General features: G+C 42.6%; 4 protein-coding genes across 10 annotated transcripts; 3 read left to right on the top strand and 1 right to left on the bottom strand.

Annotated features, from left to right (window-relative positions):
- Nucleotides 1-645: 645 nt before the first annotated feature.
- On the top strand, nt 646-9,756 carry LOC117143671 (protein anoxia up-regulated). Of its 5 annotated transcripts, none has more exons than XM_033308452.1 (7): nt 646-860; nt 4,817-4,843; nt 5,363-5,854; nt 5,994-6,106; nt 6,503-6,633; nt 8,624-8,825; nt 8,891-9,756. In XM_033308452.1, the coding sequence occupies exons 1-7, from the start codon at nt 786-788 to the stop codon at nt 9,705-9,707; spliced, it is 1,857 nt and encodes a 618-aa protein (XP_033164343.1). In that variant the 5' UTR covers nt 646-785; the 3' UTR covers nt 9,708-9,756. The 5 variants fall into 5 exon arrangements, with proteins under 5 accessions (XP_033164343.1, XP_033164346.1, XP_033164345.1 ...); XM_033308454.1 differs by lacking the exons at nt 8,624-8,825; nt 8,891-9,756 and adding exons at nt 6,765-6,932; nt 7,498-7,696 and having other exon boundaries at nt 647-860; XM_033308453.1 differs by lacking the exons at nt 646-860; nt 4,817-4,843; nt 5,363-5,854; nt 5,994-6,106; nt 6,503-6,633 and adding an exon at nt 7,523-8,478.
- A 391-nt stretch (nt 9,757-10,147) lies between these two features.
- Nucleotides 10,148-11,310, top strand: LOC117143156 (general transcription factor IIF subunit 2). The gene is made up of 2 exons (XM_033307662.1): nt 10,148-10,777; nt 10,843-11,310. The coding sequence occupies exons 1-2, from the start codon at nt 10,241-10,243 to the stop codon at nt 11,137-11,139; spliced, it is 834 nt and encodes a 277-aa protein (XP_033163553.1). The 5' UTR covers nt 10,148-10,240; the 3' UTR covers nt 11,140-11,310.
- Nucleotides 11,183-16,698, bottom strand: LOC117143155. Of its 3 annotated transcripts, none has more exons than XM_033307661.1 (9): nt 16,363-16,697; nt 15,958-16,139; nt 15,506-15,708; nt 13,957-14,879; nt 13,535-13,758; nt 13,330-13,465; nt 12,722-13,272; nt 12,476-12,670; nt 11,183-12,403 (listed from the first exon to the last, which is right to left on the bottom strand). In XM_033307661.1, exons 1-9 carry the CDS (start codon nt 16,388-16,390, stop codon nt 12,020-12,022), a joined length of 2,826 nt encoding a protein of 941 aa, XP_033163552.1. In that variant the 5' UTR covers nt 16,391-16,697; the 3' UTR covers nt 11,183-12,019. The 3 variants fall into 3 exon arrangements, with proteins under 3 accessions (XP_033163552.1, XP_033163551.1, XP_033163550.1); XM_033307660.1 differs by having other exon boundaries at nt 13,535-13,794; XM_033307659.1 differs by having other exon boundaries at nt 13,535-14,879; nt 16,363-16,698.
- Nucleotides 16,699-16,962: 264 nt separating this feature from the next.
- LOC117145204 (mediator of RNA polymerase II transcription subunit 7) lies at nt 16,963-17,918 on the top strand. The gene is made up of 2 exons (XM_033310768.1): nt 16,963-17,374; nt 17,436-17,918. The coding sequence occupies exons 1-2, from the start codon at nt 17,045-17,047 to the stop codon at nt 17,766-17,768; spliced, it is 663 nt and encodes a 220-aa protein (XP_033166659.1). The 5' UTR covers nt 16,963-17,044; the 3' UTR covers nt 17,769-17,918.
- Nucleotides 17,919-18,466: the final 548 nt, after the last annotated feature.

Below are 18,466 nucleotides of genomic sequence, written 5' to 3' on the forward strand. Positions count from 1 at the left end.
TTTGTTTCAAAAAATGCCAAGACTATGCAGCTCATTCTATGAATTTTGGCTAATCAATCTTTAAACAACGATGATGATTTGAATGCTGATATTTTGAATGATGGGAACACGAATTAAGCTAGAACATTATTAATGCCTACATGTAATCAAACTGCTAAATGCCAATTTAATTTTAAAAATAGTATAATTGCTCATTAAATTGAGAAAATCTTGTAGCAGGTTTATAAATAAATAATCCGCAGAATGTTTTGATGTTTATCGACCCATATTTAGCCTATGCCAAAAGGGCCACTTTCCTCCATCATCAATTCGCGTCATATCCCATGCTAAATCTAGATTCTAATCTTATCTAAAAAGTTCTGGAAGAAATCCGTGACGTCTGAAAAGGGCTCTATATCCTGGGAGCCACTAGACGCTGTACATTTCATTTGTATATAGGCTTTCCGAACGCAACTGTATGAAAAGTGCTGGCTTTATGTAAACAGAATTCGCTCGCTCTTTTGCGAGGAGAGATGTCAATGTTTCTTAATTCCAAAAATAAGTTTATTTGGGAGATGGATAGAGAAAGAGGTATGGACCGAGCGTGCGAGAGAGAGCGGGATCGAAGGCTGTGAAAATTTTGAAAATCAAAAAATTATAAGCAAGTGCTCCGTGCGATTCTCAGGCAGATCAACTCGAACGGGCGTCAAGTGAACAACACGCAACGACGATATATCCGAACCAAAATCCAACGAACAATTCATTATCTGAAAACTCTCAAAGCATCCAAATCTAAAAATCGCAACATGGTTTACGAAAGTGGATTTACGACCCGCAGAACCTACTCCTCGAGGCCGGTGACAACTTCCTACGCAGTTACGGTAAGCCCATCGAAATAGAATCTGAACTTTACTTGACATACGGTAGTGTGGTTTTCCTCGATTTAAATCTGTGAAATATATCTGTGCGCACAGTTGCCGAACTCGAAACTCAAGCAGTTCAAGAACTAACCTGTGATTGCAAGAAACGCTGCGGATAAATTTGACAAATTTGAAAGCAGTTAGCTGTTAGCTGTTAGCTGTCAGCAGTTAGCTAATGGCTAATCGAATCTGTAGTCACAAGAATTCAGTTTTAAGCGCTTGTGTCCCACTTGCTGTACTCAATGGTTTCATTCTGAGAAGCGAGCAGATTACTTGAGAAATTGAAACACGTTTGAATGTAAAGTGTCTACCAATTATGAATATCGTATCGAACTTACAGTACCTAACTAGCTGGTCCTTCGCAACGGAATGTCCTTGTGCTCAGAGATATTATATTTAATGATCACCTTGACGTTCTGACCATGTTGTACATATATAGCATTTTCAGGTTCAGTGTAAACATTTGTGTAGTAATTCATACATAAACCTATTTCTAACAACTTAATAACTCGCACACAATGGTTGTGTGTACTGAATACTACATATATCTGAGTTATGTGCCTGCACAGTCGTCTAACCATAATTAAACCAGACCGAAATAATAAATATGTGACAAAATTTTCTGACAAAACGATGCGAGTGTGAAAAGATTGCAATTTTCGCGAGATCGTGGGAATTGAATCTTCAGCAAAATTTATTGCTGCGCGATGATCTTCATATCTCTTTCGGATATACGTGTTTACTCATCTCCCAAATATAAAACGCTAAATACATTTTGGGAACCAAGAATTCAGCGGAGGCCGAACATTTTCTTCTCTATCTATTTTATTATTATTTACAAAATGCTGAGGTCCGTCTGGTCTGGTGGTCTAATGGTCTGGTGCCCAAAAATGTTTAGAATATATATGGGCGAGTGGAATTCCAAACACATGCGAATTCGCGATGAAACTCATACGGAGCCAGCTCTCTCGATAATTTGTTTTTGTACGGGCCGTGGTTTTGCTTTTTGTATGTGTAATACTATATGCGCGCGCATTTCGCTCTTTGCTGGTCCTAAAAATATCTTTCCGATTTCCATAATATATTCAAATAAACCGATGCCATGGCAAGCAACTACAACAAAATAACGCAAAATATTCGAAAATTAGAAGATAAATGCTTAGAGGGTACAACAAAAAAAAAAGCCCATTTTTCGGACTGTCCAATGTGATGATAATCCAAAGCAAGGATATATATGTACATCGAATCCCCAAGAGATCCATCTTGTCTGGACACTTTCTGTGTACCATGCATATATGTACATTTGGTACATAATTTATAGTGATAACTTGATGATTCGATGAATGAAAACGGCAATCTACTTTGATGTGTATCTATGAAATACGTTTTATTGAGATTTAATTCTTGGTATTTAGGGCTAGAATGTAGGGTAACTGGCTTAGTTGATAAATAACTTGGCTAAATTGCTGTAAATATATATACGTTTGCTGTTTGTGTTCCATCTTAATGCTCCCATTGCACATTACTCACAACCACACTACGTCGTATCAATATGCATATATACATATGTGTATTTAGACTAGGGTGGACCTTTTGGAAAAACAAAATCTAAATTTTCATTACTGTACTTCAATACAAACCTGTTAAGTAGGCTAGCTTTTGGCAGCCCAACTGTGCAAGCAACGGCAACGTTGCGTATGCGTAATATCTGTTTAAGGCTTGTGCAAACCAAAAGAGATTGAGGTCCACCCTAGGGTTCAGACACATGTGTAACTATGCATCTTGTGTCATAATGTAAGGATGTTCGATGTTACTGGATACAGCTTGACCCACCCAGCACTACGATCTGATACCCAACTCAACTACTGCCCCAACGAAGCTGTATATAAATGCCCCGCCCGCGCACTGTATATACGCGTACATATGACTTTGACCCACCGCACCGCCCAGTTGAGATCCCCGTTCGCTGCACCACCTAACCACTGAGCCACAGCTTAATCCCCGGCTGACCCAGAAATTAAAAACAAAATTGTGGACTTTTGGGCTTTGCAGAGAACGAAGAGAACACCAATTGACTGGGAGAAAGTTCCGTTCGTGCCGCGGCCGTCGCTCATCTCGGATCCGGTGACCGCCTTCGGAGTGCGGCGTCCCGATCTCGAGCGGCGCCAGCGGTCGATCCTCGATCCGATCAATCGGGCCTCCATCAAGCCCGATTACAAGCTGGCCTACGAGCCCATTGAGCCGTACGTCTCCACCCGGGACAAGAACCGGACGCGGATCCTGGGCATGGTGCGCCAGCACATCGACACCGTGGAGGCGGGTGGCAATACCGCCGGCCGCACCTTCCGCGACAGTCTGGACGCCCAGCTGCCGCGACTGCACCGCGCCGTCTCCGAGTCCTTGCCAGTTCGCCGGGAGACCTACCGCAACGAGAGGTCGGGCGCGATGGTCACCAAGTACTCCTACTAGGGGAGCATCACCCTATTCACCCAACCGACAACCCGAACCCAATCGAAGCCTAGTCGAACGAACCTAGTCGTATCTAAGGACACATAACCAACTAAAACAGACAAAAAAAAACTGAAAAAGCATTCAAAATAATGATAGGCCTACATCTAGTCTAGCCATAGTCCATATAATCTTGTGTTAACCCACTAAACACTGTACAAGTTGTTACTCTACACAGAGAAAAAGAAGAACTTTTAGCCATTCTATCCAGAATTCGTTGTAATCGAAATATTTCCAATTTAGCATATGAGATTCCAACTGCAAACGGTCTGTGCTTTTTTCTCTGTGTACCCATGTATCTAACGTTTCATCCATAGACTCATAGCATTTGTGTGCATAGATGGTTGCATTAAGCTCTTAACTCTAAAGTAAAACAGTTCGAACATGTTTCAATTTCCCCAATTGAGTCGCCTTGCGTTCTTTGGCCATTTGCATACAGCAGTTCGTGGAGCAGCAGGAGCAAGTTTTATCCTTTACCTTTAAATGATGCTTGTGCTGCCAATGCCGAAACCAAACCAAACCAAACCTTATCTCTATATCACTATCAAATCGGAATTTATAGACTCCACGCTTAGACCTGTGCACGGACAGACCGGGCTCGCACCGCAGCCGGGCCTCCTCGGACTACTCGTACACCTCGAAGTCGTCCGTGGAGAAGAGCAGCTACGACTCGAGCAACCCGCACTCGTACCGCCCGGAGCGCTCCACGTACACGTCGACCGTGGAGAAGACGTCGCGCAGCGGTCCCGGCGGCTCGTACAACTACAGCACAGAGCGGACCAGCACCACTGGCGCCGGACCCGGTGGCTACAGCTATTCCTCGACCACCAGCGGCAACCTGCCCGGCGGCACCAAGTACCGTCACTTCTCCTACCACGTGTAGGGGACGCACTGCGTCAAAGGATCGGCGTCGTCTGTCCACGGCTTTGAATGTTATGGTGCCCACTAATACGTCATTGTTCTGACTATATATATATAAATATATACATTTTGCAAATAATCCACTTAACCCGCTAACCTTGAGTGCCCATTTATATATATTTGTATACGATGTTTTCGATGATGATGTATTTTCGTTTTGACTTGGACTAATCACCACTAATGCCCAAATAGTTTCGCATATAGACTAGATTAACCGAACAAGATCAACAATTTCTGTGTGTATTTGCAACCTTCAAGAAGTCATGTTAAAACATATTTGTGATACAATAAAATAAACACGGTCTTATCTCAAATGAACGTAGCATTCTATTTTTTTGAAATGAACATACATTGAGGTCGATACGATATTCATACTGAAGACACAAAGTAGGATAAGGAAATCTACACCGTTTCTGTCAAGAAATATATGAGAGTTGTCCACTCTTTTGAACCAAAACATGACCTGCTCTATTTTGTATTACTTTCAGTACCCCTCGGTCGAGAAAGTAACTCGTGTAAGTATTTGGTTTTCATCCTTATCGCCTACATCGCTCGTCATCCATCTTTCTATGGTTTACTATTCTTTTCTATTGACTTATATCACACACTGTTCAATCACATCCATCACATCATCGTCACTGGAAAAGCAGACTCGGTTAGTAATAAGCCCTCACATCATAGTCTTATTTAGTTTATAGCGCCAGAGAATCCATTTAATCAAAATAGAAATTATTCCGAGTAAATCCCACAACCTCAAGTTAAATAATCGGAAGGTAGTGAGCAAGATGCATTCTTCATTTAATATCAATTCATAATCATCATTTTTGGGATGTAAAATCGAACTGATCTAAGCATCCATCATTAGGCAGACAAAACTCCCTAAATGGAGAGATCATGAACATATGGTTTACGTTTCTGTTTCTAGTTATATGTTCTTATTTATTTTCTCTGCTTTCTCATTCCGCTAATCAAATCATAATTACCGAACCTTGCGTATTCGATGTTGTCTTAATGTTGAAACCATTGCCATATAGGTGTACAAGTCGAGTTACCCCATCTACTCGAGCTACTCGGTGCCCCGCCGCGTCTACGGCGCAACCCGGGTGGTGACCTCGCCGATCCGCGTGGTAACCTCGCCCGCCCGCGTGGTGTCCCGCGTCATACACTCACCATCGCCTGTTCGCGTTGTCCGCACGACGACCCGAGTGATTTCATCGCCGGAGCGCACCACCTACTCCTACACCACGCCATCGACCTACTACAGCCCCTCCTACTTGCCATCGACCTACACTTCGACCTACATCCCGACATCGTACACCACGTACACGCCGTCCTACGCCTACAGCCCGACCACGGTCACCCGGGTGTATGCCCCACGCAGTTCTCTGTCGCCGCTGAGGATCACCTCCTCGCCGGTGAGGGTCATCACCAGCCCGGTTCGCTCTGTGCCCTCCTATCTGAAGAGGCTGCCGCCTGGTTACGGTGCCCGCGCCCTGACCAATTACCTCAATACCGAACCCTTCACCGTAAGTTGGTCCAGCGTACTTAGCACGTTGCTTTCGTAGACTCACAGAACCTGGAGTAGTGTTGTTCTGGGCCCTCGCTTCTAGACTTCTTTTCCTTCGATTTGGTCCCCACCCCATTAACTTTGAATCGATGTTACAGACCTTCTCCGAGGAAACAAGCCGGATTCGCAACCGCGCGCAATCTCTGATTCGTGACTTGCACACTCCCGTGGTGCGCCGTGCACGTAGCTGCACTCCCTTTCCCGTCACTGGGTAAGTAGGGGTCATTACCACCTAATGGGCATCTGAGCACATTCCATTCCAATGAGGACACTTTTGAAACCAAAAATAGATATCATACAATAACACCTACATGGATCCAATTATATATGTTTATATATGTGCATTGCAACAATTTGGCGCACATTCTTGAAACTAGAAGGCCCTTGGCATAGAAAATAATCGCATTCGTTCCACTCTTCATTTTTGTGTCGAGATTGCGCATACGACGTGTGGGCCTGCATAATTTCAGTGCAATGACATGAGGGATAAATATGATTTGCTAAAAATAATAATTGGATGCCCTTAATTATGTTCTGTAGACATTGCTAGATAAAGCATTTTTCTGCTATATTTAATATATGCATATATATGTATATATGTTTTTAGCTACACCTATGAGCCGGCCTCGCAACTGGCCCTAGATGCCTATGTGGCCCGTGTCACAAATCCTGTCCGTCATATTGCCAAGGAAGTTCACAATATTTCGCACTACCCCAGGCCAGCAGTGAAATATGTTGGTAAGTTGTGTTTCGAAACGTAAATGTTAGACTACTGCACTATGTATTCTGTTCACAAATGTGGTTAGATATCTTAAATGTATAGCAAATGGTTATTAAATCGCATTCTTTAAACAATTAAATAACAAAAGGTAAAAGTCATCTTGCATCAGTAAGGATTTGCGGTGACAAGGCCTATAATGTTAGAAGTCCGTTGTACGATACGGACAAAGTTCGAACTGATATTAACCTCTTGTCCTGGTACCTTAGACACCCGACTTGGAAGAATGATAAGAAATCCCAAGATCCTGTGAAGGAAGGTAAGTACTGTTTGTGTTCTTACATTGCGCTTGAATATGACACCTGTATATATGTATCACATAAATGTAATAGATGTTGGCGCCAAAAGATTACCATTCATTACGAGATGCATATTTAAGGACAAGGATATGCACTATATTATTCTCTTTACAAAATTTAAATTGCTCAATTTTTGTTACTTTCCTGATTCAAAATGAATAAACCTGCAAAAAACACTTCTCACTTCACAAACACAAATCAATCAAAATATAAAATAATTAATCAATTGATCTTTACATGTTTACGAGCACCAGGGGCTTCAAATTAAATTTATAGATCGATTCGCAATTCTTCATACTCCCCTTGTCCAATAATTTTCTTTCAGTATATTGTCCACTTATATTTATTGTCGACGTACAACGTTTAATAGTTCAAGATAAGATGTTTTTTAATACGGTGCTTTAGAATATAAATTAAATAATTCATTTGTAACTAACTTACATATTTGGTTGCTGCATCCTGAATTGTTCAGTTCATTGTATTTCACTAACGTTATACGTTTTATGATTGATTGATTCTTTCCAGTTGAAGCTGTTGAAGTTGAGGCCTAAATGATAACATGCCTGATTTTTGTATGGACATACACTTCTCTTTCTTAAATAAACCAATCTAAAAGACTTTCTTTTGCGTGGTAGACAATTAGCCGATATCTACAAGATGAACACTTGATATCGACACACTCTGGCGCTTTCACTACTCAGACTAATACTTACACACAAATCAGATCAGAACAGCTTTGAAGATCGAAAAAATAAAAATATTAAACAAATTCAGCGCATCACTTGTGATACTAACATTTTTCATGTGACTCACCAAAATGTAGATACTTATTCATTCTCTTTCAATTTGTTGTAACTTAAGTAAGAAGCTGACTATTAAATTATATATTTTCATGATCACTGATTACGAACTATTAAATATTTCATGTGCATAATTTTTGGCATTTAAGATATGGACGTCAGCGCGAATTTTGTTAACCAATGTTATGTTCATGCATATGTAAACACATTTTAGGGATAGTTACTTACAAATATGTATCAATATATTAATTTGTAAATACTGATCTAAACGCAACTCTTTCCTTGTGGGGTCGTATTTTGTAAAAGGTCTGCATATCGGGTCTATTTCAGATGGGGTTTCAATGGATTAGAAAGTGTCGATTTTACTATTCTGATAGGTGATATTGCATCTGCCCACATTTTTGTACATAAAGATGACTAATGGATTGATGCAAACTTATAATAAAATACATCGATATTGACGCAAATTTACACAGTACAACACTTCAAGACCTTAGCTTACCTCATATACTCCTTTTTGCATTTTGAGATGTATATATGTATGTATGCTTAACCCATTAACCACATTTTGGTTCAATTCTTCACACCCAGAACTTTTTAAAAACTCCCATTAATGCCACACAATACTCTAAAACAATGGCGTCTACTGTATCTGCAATTTTCCTTGCCTCGTCTATAAGAAAACCAACAATCGCCGATCCTAAGAGTAAGTATTGTAAGTATAAGTATAATGTATAATGACATTAGCCGAGTGAACAACAAAGTGAAGGATATTTAATGTAAAATGAAAAATAAGATACAAATGCATAAGCACTGTGGCGAAGGCTCTTCTGACAAGCATTACATTTCAGATGCCGAGTTGGATCCTAACCGTCCATCTAGAAAATTTTCCGCCCCTAGGCCCCTGGAGGATCCCCTCGATGTGGAGGCCAAGGAGAAACAGCGTCTGCGCCAGGAGCGTCTTCTAACCGTCAACGAAGAGGCTATCGACGAGGTGGACTTGGAAAAGAAGCGTGCCCAGAAAGCCGATGAAGCCAAGCGTAGGGAAGAGAGGTGGGTTGTCACTCCCTACACCAGCTCATAGTTCATTTCCCATTAAATCATTAATGTTTCCAAAGGGCTCTCAAGGAGGAGAGGGATCGCCTGACGGCTGAGGCCGAAAAGCAGGCTGCTGCCAAGGCCAAAAAGGCTGCCGAGGAGGCCGCCAAAATCGCTGCCGAAGAGGCTCTCCTGGCCGAAGCCGCCGCCCAAAAAGCTGCCGAAGAAGCTGCCTTAAAAGCAGCTGAAGATGCTGCACAGAAAGCTGCCGAAGAAGCGCGTCTAGCGGAGAAGGCTGCCGCCCAAAAGGCCGCTGAGGAAGCTGCCCAAAAGGCTGCTGAAGAAGCTCGTCTAGCAGAGGAGGCTGCAGCCCAAAAAGCCGCCGAGGAAGCTGCCCAAAAGGCTGCTGAAGAAGCTGCTTTAAAGGCAGCCGAAGAGGCTCGTCTGGCTGAAGAAGCTGCCCAAAAGGCCGCCGAAGAAGCCGCACTGAAGGCTGTAGAGGAGGCTCGTGCCGCCGAAGAAGCTGCGCAAAAGGCCGCCGAAGAGGCTCGTGTCGCTGAAGAGGCTCGTCTGGAGGAGGAGCAGCGTGTCCGTGAGCAGGAGCTGGAGCGCCTGGCGGAGATCGAGAAGGAGAGTGAGGGAGAACTTGCTCGCCAGGCCGCCGAGCTGGCCGAGATCGCCCGCCAGGAATCCGAGCTTGCCGCCCAGGAGCTGCAGGCCATCCAGAAGAACGAGAACGAGACCAGCGAGCCCGTGGTCGAGGAGCCCGTCACGCCCATTGAGGAACAGGAACCGATCATCGAGCTCGGCTCTAATGTTACCCCCACTGGTGGCAATAGCTACGAGGAGGATCTCGATGATGAGGAAGAGGAGGACGAGGAAGAGGAGGAGGAATAGATTCTACACAATCATCATGCTGTCAACCTAATTTAAAAGAAAAAAAAAACAATAAAAATATTAGAAAAACAATTTAATGGGGCAAGGGGGGGTTAATGGTGGATTAGATATCACATTAATTCAGATATTCATCTTAATTCAACACAATGTTGTGTTCTAAATTTAATCATTATAAAATTTGCTGAATAAATCAAAATTATGATACCATATTCTTTCTAAAGCATTTCATTATAAAATTTATTTCTTTTGGTTTAAAGTTCCTCCTTACCATAGCTAAATATAAGATTTTCATATAATTCAGATTTGTAAATAGTTTGTTTTCGTTATCTTCACTTCTGACTTTTCAAACTTTGCGCCAAACAATAACATACCGAATAAATACCGAAAGAAAAATACCGTGCTATACTAAACGAGCATTTTTTCGAAACTGCTTATTCGACCGGACTAAATTTGAGGCACAACAACAACAAGCAAAGCCGAAAACGGTACAAGTGGCTTTGCAAATTCGTATTTAATAATTTAAAGCAAACAGAATGTCGAAGGAGGATAAGGAAAAGACACAGATCATCGACAAGGACCTGGACCTGTCCAATGCGGGGCGAGGCGTGTGGCTGGTGAAGGTGCCCAAGTACATTGCACAGAAATGGGAGAAGGCGCCGACGAACATGGACGTGGGCAAACTCCGGATAAACAAGACACCTGGCCAAAAGGCCCAGGTCTCGCTTTCCCTCACGCCCGCCGTTTTGGCTCTGGATCCCGATGAGAAAATACCCACCGAGCACATTCTGGACGTGTCGCAGGTCACAAAGCAGACGCTCGGCGTATTCTCGCACATGGCACCGTCCGATGGCAAGGAGAACTCGACTACCTCGACGGCACAGCCGGATAACGAAAAGCTGTATATGGAGGGCAGGATTGTGCAGAAGCTAGAGTGCCGACCCATCGCCGACAACTGCTACATGAAGCTAAAGCTGGAGTCCATACGCAAGGCATCGGAGCCACAGCGACGCGTGCAACCCATCGATAAGATCGTGCAGAACTTTAAGCCCGTGAAAGACCATGCACACAACGTAAGAACTACTATACACTCTGTTTCAGTAATCTATATGTATATATAACTCCTCCATTCCTGCAGATCGAATATCGGGAGCGCAAGAAGGCCGAGGGCAAGAAGGCGCGCGACGACAAGAATGCCGTGATGGACATGCTCTTCCACGCATTCGAGAAGCATCAATACTATAACATAAAGGATCTGGTCAAGATCACCAACCAGCCGATTAGCTACCTGAAGGAGATTCTCAAGGATGTCTGCGATTACAACATGAAGAACCCGCACAAGAACATGTGGGAGCTCAAGAAGGAATATCGCCACTACAAGACTGAAGAGAAAAAAGAGGAAGAGCACAAGTCAGGCAGCAGCGATTCGGAATAGCATTACGAGAATCGCCGACTTACTTTCATTAAAACACATTAAGTGATTGCATGGTTCCGTTTTATTCCTTAAGAACTACACTTTATACTTACGAAAAAACATTATATCTTAAAATGATTGTAAATAGACACTAGCTTGCACTCTGGTAAATACATACATATATACACTTTATCCTTAATTTATCTTGAACTTTGACTTATTTCCGAAGAGTTCTTATGTTTATACTTTTGTACAGACGAGATCAGGTACTTGAATTTAGTACTACCAGCTCATAAGGATTTCCAAAACACGTGCTTCGTCAATCAAAAAAATCATTTGTCTATTTCTGTTCTAAATCAAAGGAGTGTAAAATTTCTAGGAAATCATAGAAATAATAATACGAAGTAAATCTATTCGTAGGTAAAGTAAAATAAATCAAAAATGTTCAAAAGAAATAGAAATTAATAAAAATGTGAAAATTTCAAAAGCAACTAAAAGCGTAATAAGTGAAAAAATGAAGGAAACAAAAACTAAAAAACGTCTTCATGCTAAGGAAAATCGAGCTTAGATAATACTGGCCTACTACTCTACAGAAATATTGTTTCTTACATCGATAAGCCTAATCTAAAGCATTCTTTCTATTGCAAGCTTCCTAATAATACGTAACTAAAACTTACATTTGTACACAATTGCGGGTAAATAATCTGGCAAGAACTTATATCTAATGCAGCATCTTGATCTTGTTGTACCGCGTGGAAAAGGGCATTGATCTCTCGGCCTGAAAATAATAAACATAAAAATGGGATTCGAATAAGGGGGCACAAAAACTACTACTGGGTCGGGACGCAATGGATATTTTCTACAAAGCACTACTAAGCACATTTAAGACGAAACACGGCTACTAATTCAGGCGGGCTGTCGATGCCAATGAGGAGCCCATCGAAGATATCCCCGAGTCGGCATCAGAAGGAGTCGGCCACATCTTTGGGATGGGCTGTATCAATCGCACAGTTTTAGCAAACACCTCGGATAAAGACGCTTCCGCAGACTTTCGTTTTGTGGCTGCAGATGCCGTCGTTTGTGTTCCTGGCTTGTTAGCTGAATCATTTAGCTCTTTACTTCTCTGCGTCGATTTGGTCTGGGCCGCATTTATGTTGCCCACATCGTCCTCGGGATTAATTTCCATTCGCTTCATACTCTTTAAATGCATTCGAAACTGAGACATGTCGATGGGCTTACTTTTATCGCGATTTCCAAAATCCAGAGATACGTTTCCGTGGTTTGTCTGCAAATGTAATGGAGTGTAAAAGTGATTGCTTATCGGAGGGCAGCATTTAGATTGAACGCATTCACTTACCAGTACCAGGGAAGCCAGCATGTAGCGACACATGATACTAGGATCCTTGTCAGCCATGACATCGGCCAACGTGGCTGTTCCGTTGCCCGCCTTGCAAATGCCCAAGATCTCGGTGCCCAAGTCCCTAATGTTGAAATTCTGCCGTTCATGGGCTGCTTCCAAAGCAGGAGCCAATCGTCTATGCCAGTCCCGGATCTAAATGGACAACGTTAGTATTTTTTTTTTAATTTTATATCCAATATTTACCAATGAGCTGTCGTCGACACCTGGATTGGCTGTTTCAGCAGGCAAATCATTTGCATCTGCTTCGTCATGTAAGGTATCTTGGTCCTGCACAGTTGAAATGTCTAGGTCTGAATTGTCAGGTTGGGGGACATTTAGAATATTACTGTCCATTGCACTCGGTTCAGTACTTAAATCCAATACAGAACTAACTAACGCGCTCTCCATTCCTAAATCCACTGTGGTTTCCAGTCCGCTTAGCATTCCGGACGATTCTGTTGCAGTCACTTCAAGTTGCGATGAATTTGCGGTATTGTTCTCCGCATTGGGTTCTGTGGAAGCGTTTAATTCCTGCACTAGTGAATCTCCAAGCCCACTTTCCATTGTGGCGTTCACATTCTCATTCAAGGCGTCGCTGGCGCTCACATCAGTTAAGTTATTGGTGTTGGCTTCAGGCTCGTCTTCAAGCTCAGTTTTAACTTCTCCGATGGTGGAGACACAACCTGAGACACGCACCTCGTTGATATCGAAGCCCGAGTCAAATGTGGTTCGGCGTTGGTAGAAACCCAGAAAATCTGGTAAGATATGTTAGATAGTTACGCGACGTGAGAAAGTGTGGCAAAGTAACTTACTAAAATCCCTATCAAACTCTAAGTTACTGGGGGAGCCGGTTTCTCTTTCATTTAGGGAAGCCTCTCGTGCAATTTGCAATACAGCTCTGGGAGTGGTTGGGGATTTTGGATGCGCCTCTCGCTTGGTAGGAAGTCGCTTAAAAATAAAACACAGATGCAGGTCAAGATTTTTTCCAACAGTGATGTAACTATTTAAAACACTTACTGCTTGCCTGAATAAGTCGAACTCAGGTGGAAGTTTAAAGATGCATTTCCGACGCAGGCGTTTTATGGGGAGACCCATAACATTCAGCAGAATGGGATAGCTTACCTCCCTTGGAACATTCATGATAAGATCGGCATCCATCTCAATGATATTAATGGTTTTTGGCTCTACCGATTGGCTAATCAACTGCAACATGGGCGACAACTGGCGTTGATCTTCTAAATCTGAAAGAACAACACCCTCATCATCAAAAGACTGGCCTGCCGTGACAAATGCAATGCAGGGATGCAAGTGTTTGACAAGTGCCAAAATAAAAGAGTAAAGAAAAACAAATATGTAAGTATTTGAAACCATAAACAAAGGATTAAAAAAAACCCTTATCCTTAGTACGCTTGCCGAGCGTTGGAATGCCATTGCTTTACCTGTATGCATTTGAATATCGGAAAACTCTTCCAAACCGATCCCTGAATCGATTAGCAGCAGTTCCTCTAGAGTGAGATCTTTAATGGGATCAACTCTCGTGCTGTCCAGAACACTAGACTCGTTAATGGCTAATGTGCTGCTCAGCGGAGGATTCTCTTCTTGGCTAACGCTTAAGGAGTTTTCTGCCTGGCTGACGCTTAAAGTCGCCTCGACTCCGCTAATGTTTAAAGTAGAGTTCTCCACCTGACTGACGTCCATCGTGGAGTCGGCTGTGGTTAAGGACCTGCTGTTTTCATCCACCAAAGATTGGTCAATAGGAACAGTTTCGTCCGTGTCCATTGTCAGATTCTTGTCCATGCACATTTCATTCGCCAGTCCCTCATCCAAATTGTCCTCCATTAATCTCACTGAATCAAACAATCTTCTTCTCGTTGTGACAATGGCTCCATAGCGGGCTGCTAGCATTTGATTCTCCAGCGCAATATACTCGTCCAGATATTCCTTTGTGGTCATGTGCTCATTAAGAATCTCCGTGGTGTTCACCTGATTTGTGTGCACATATTCCTTAATGAGATTCAGCCTTTCAAAGGGAATATCTGGCAGAAGCGTATTGTATCTATGCTCTACGTGGTACGTAAACATTTTGTACTGTTTTTTCTCATCCTGGTCGTAGGGATTGTGAGGATCCACAATTGGCGCATGTTTCCACAGATTGGGCGGCGTGTGATCCTGATAAAGGTATTCTATCGTCCGATTTCTCGTGCACTTTACAAAGCCCGCCGCGCTAAAGCGTTTGTCGTCCGACATGGTCTTAAACCTTTTCGGTTCCAACGTGAGCAAATAGGGATCAACTTCCTTGTTAGTTAGCTTTTTAGCGGGACGTTTGCGCGTTTCCTCCGGCCTGCGCTCGTTTTTCTCCGGTCTGTAAATATGAAAGCAAAACGATTATTATATCGCTAAATGCAGATTAAAAGGGGATAAGGTCTTTCTTTAAAGGGACTGATTATTACGAAATATACATATGTAATATAATGAAATCATCTCTTGTTTAATCAAAATACTGGTGCTATCTTTAAAATTGATTAGACTTTCAACATTTAGGTCAAATAATCTCGCCAAATTATTTAATGCCGGCTGATAAGAAAGAGTTTAAGTGGTTTTGAAAGACTTAAAGGTTTATAATGTAAAAATATTTATTTAGGATGTGATCTATCTTTGAATACCTCTCATGTTATTTTTATGAATGATCTTAGCTGTCTACGTTTTTTCTTTACTTGTCTGGTTTATTACTCATTTCTTCATATACTCTAGTTTGTTATTTGTTTTTGGAAGCACAAAAACGTGCTCCATCATTTATTAACATGTGATTAAACGGCAAGCCGGCTTCTGTGATATTAACGCAAACAAAGCCGAAGATGGGGGCGTAAAGTAAAGCTCGATAAGCGGAATTCTGGACTGATAAGAGCCGACGCCCCGTCAGACAATTGGGGAGCACGTGGCTTTGTCTTTCTCCATCTTCTTTACTCTTCAGTTCTGAGTTAAACTTACGCAGCACTTCCGCTGGGCGTCTCCTTCTGCAACTCCGATGTGAGCAGGGCTTCGATCTGGTGCTCCACCACCTGGTACAAGTACTCCACTCGGTCTCCATAGATCTTGCCGCAGTACTGGAGGGCACTTCCCGCGGCCACAATGGCCGATCTTCGGGAGACATCATTTCGTCCCAAGCAGTGGCGCAGTAGCTCTTCAATATACTGAAAAGATAAGCAATGTATTTGAGGATCTGCAGGCTTTTGTGTTCACTGTAAATTAAATAATACATTTTCCTTAAAGATTATGATCTTCGAGTTCTGCCTTTGAGTTCTGACTTGGAAACCCATTTCAAATACCAGTTATCGAGGCTTGACTGTAAAGCCCACGCACGTTGCGTCACACTTTTGTCTTGATCTTTCTGTTCCTCGACGGTTTTGCTTATCTTGATAGTAGTGGGCTTGAACACTCACATATCCCAGTGATATCCGTAGATCCGTGGAGTAGTCCGTGTTCTTGGAGAGCTCTTCCAGGAGGACAACTAGCAAGGCGAGCTCCTGTTGCTCATCGTAGGCGCGGATGCACTTGGCCACTTGGGTTCCCGGCCGATTCCTGGCTACTTCCAATATCTGCTTCCTCGCTTCGCTCAAGTGGGCTGTGAATTGAATAGAAACCGAATGGATTTGTTTAAACAAAAACCACACACCCAATCGCAGATCCGCTTTGTTGTTTATTTCGGCCCTCCCCCCACACGCACACAATTGCACAGAAGCACCAACACACGCGGTATACTGGAAATAGCGCTGACTTAATCAATGGGAAACGAAGATCACGCCTGGGGCTGTTCTGGGTTGGTTACCTAAGCTATAGATGCTTACCCGCGTCTTCAGGAAAAACCCGCTCCATGGCTTACTAGATAACAATAGGATAAATTTGTTTTATGTTCGGTTTTGCACATTTTACTGGCATCATGGACCAGTCCGCAGCACGCACGCACGACGAGTGGGGAAATCAAAATGGTGGAGGCACGGCTTGTCTTAGTTGGGTCCAGTTATGTTATGGTTTTACGTTTTGTTTTCATTTCCTTGGCAGGAGCAGGAATATTGGCGCGAATCGGTGCAGGGACAATTTCATATTCACGACAAGATATATGTATTTCTTATTTTGTTGTGCTCTGCCGACGAGAAGCGAATGAGAGAAGAGACGGAGAAAAATTGCTATGGCAATGCTGTAGGGGGCGCGTGTAGGCATGGTCACCTTTAAGTTATCGATAGTCGGTCACGTTTATTGTTTCGAGTTCGATGAATATCTAATTTAATTTATTTAATTGTAAATTGTTTGTAAGGATCTCAAAACATATTATAATACGCTATATAGAAAATTCACGAAATTCTGCTTAGGTCCTGCTTCAAACCTTTATTTTGGTCATTTTTAGGAAAACAATTTTTTGGCGATAGTGTCATCACTATTGTGAGTGATTCGCCTGTGTCAAGTGCCATCACTTCTTCAAAACAAATATCATTTATTATTTTCTTTATATCCGCACTTGTTTCTCTCAAAATGTCCAACCAGGAGACCCAGGTATCCAGCCTGCCGATGCCGCCGGAGCGGTACATCGCCAATTACACGGACGAGAATATCCGCCGCAACCGAGCGCCACGCCCACCGCCACCGCCGGCGCAGCACGAAGTATATAGCATGTTTGGCATCCAGTACAACAACGACGAGATGATCCGCAGCTTGGAGTCCCAGAACATCAAGCGACTGATCCCCATTCATTTTGACCGGCGCAAGGAGCTCAAGAAGCTCAACCACTCCCTCTTGGTCAACTTCCTAGATCTCATTGACTTTCTTATCCTGAATCCTGACAGCCCGCGGCGCACGGAAAAGGTGACTCAATTCGCCCATTAAAATGTAGCATCTATTGTATTACACTCATTTGATATCTTAGATTGACGATATCAGTCTGCTGTTCGTCAACATGCATCACCTCCTCAATGAGTTTCGCCCACATCAGGCGAGGGAAACGCTGCGCGTCATGATGGAAATGCAGAAGCGGCAGCGCGTGGAGACCGCCACCCGTTTCCAAAAGCACTTGGAACGTGTGCGCGAGATTGTTAATACCGCCTTCTCAGCTCTGCCGGTTCTAGATGATGACGACGATAGCGGCGGAGCAAAGATTAAGACGGAGGTGGATCCGTTGGAGGCGAATGCGGCGGCCAAGAATGATCCCAGTTACCAGCATGACCGCATGTTGTGCAAGCTGGTGGACGCCATCGAGTAAGCTGAGTTGGCAGAAGACTGGACATCGACGCTGGAAATAGTGTCAATCATTGTGAATGGCTTGGAAAAAAGAGCTCCTCATATTTATAACTGCTTTTAGTGTAAGAAATAAAACCCCAATCGTGTGATGAGAATCTTGCACGTCTAATGAGTAATTCATTCACTGGGCATCAATGTGTTAAGTCATCTTTGAGATAAGCTTTACACAGATAAGATCCGAGATAAAGGCACACTTTTAAGCATCCCACAAATTTCACCATTGAAATGACGTAGTCAGCGTGGAGTAATAATTTAGTCAAATGTCATAAATTAAATAATCTATCTAGAACAATATCTTCAGGATGAGGAGAACAATATAAATGTATATATTTAATTGTAAAAATTGCAAAGGAGACATGAACACCACACGTTTTCTTACTTTTTTATGGGTGCTTCCGCATGGCATCATCGTGGCTAGCCGAAATATGCTCGTACAGTACGTTTCATAATGTACATATACCAAGGTGGTTTTAATGAATATATATGGTTTTTATCAAAACTACTAAATTTGTTTTATAAACATGATTAAAAAGCCAATAGAGATCTTCATTCATAACTGGAGTATCATGTTTTCCCTTAACATTTTTAAACTCACTGTTCCCTTTACAAAATCCAACGTGTTTTTCTAAATAAACATGGTTTAATACGTTTATTAGCTTT

Source organism: Drosophila mauritiana, chromosome 3R (assembly GCF_004382145.1).
Source record: "Drosophila mauritiana strain mau12 chromosome 3R, ASM438214v1, whole genome shotgun sequence".
NCBI lineage: Eukaryota > Metazoa > Arthropoda > Insecta > Diptera > Drosophilidae > Drosophila > Drosophila mauritiana.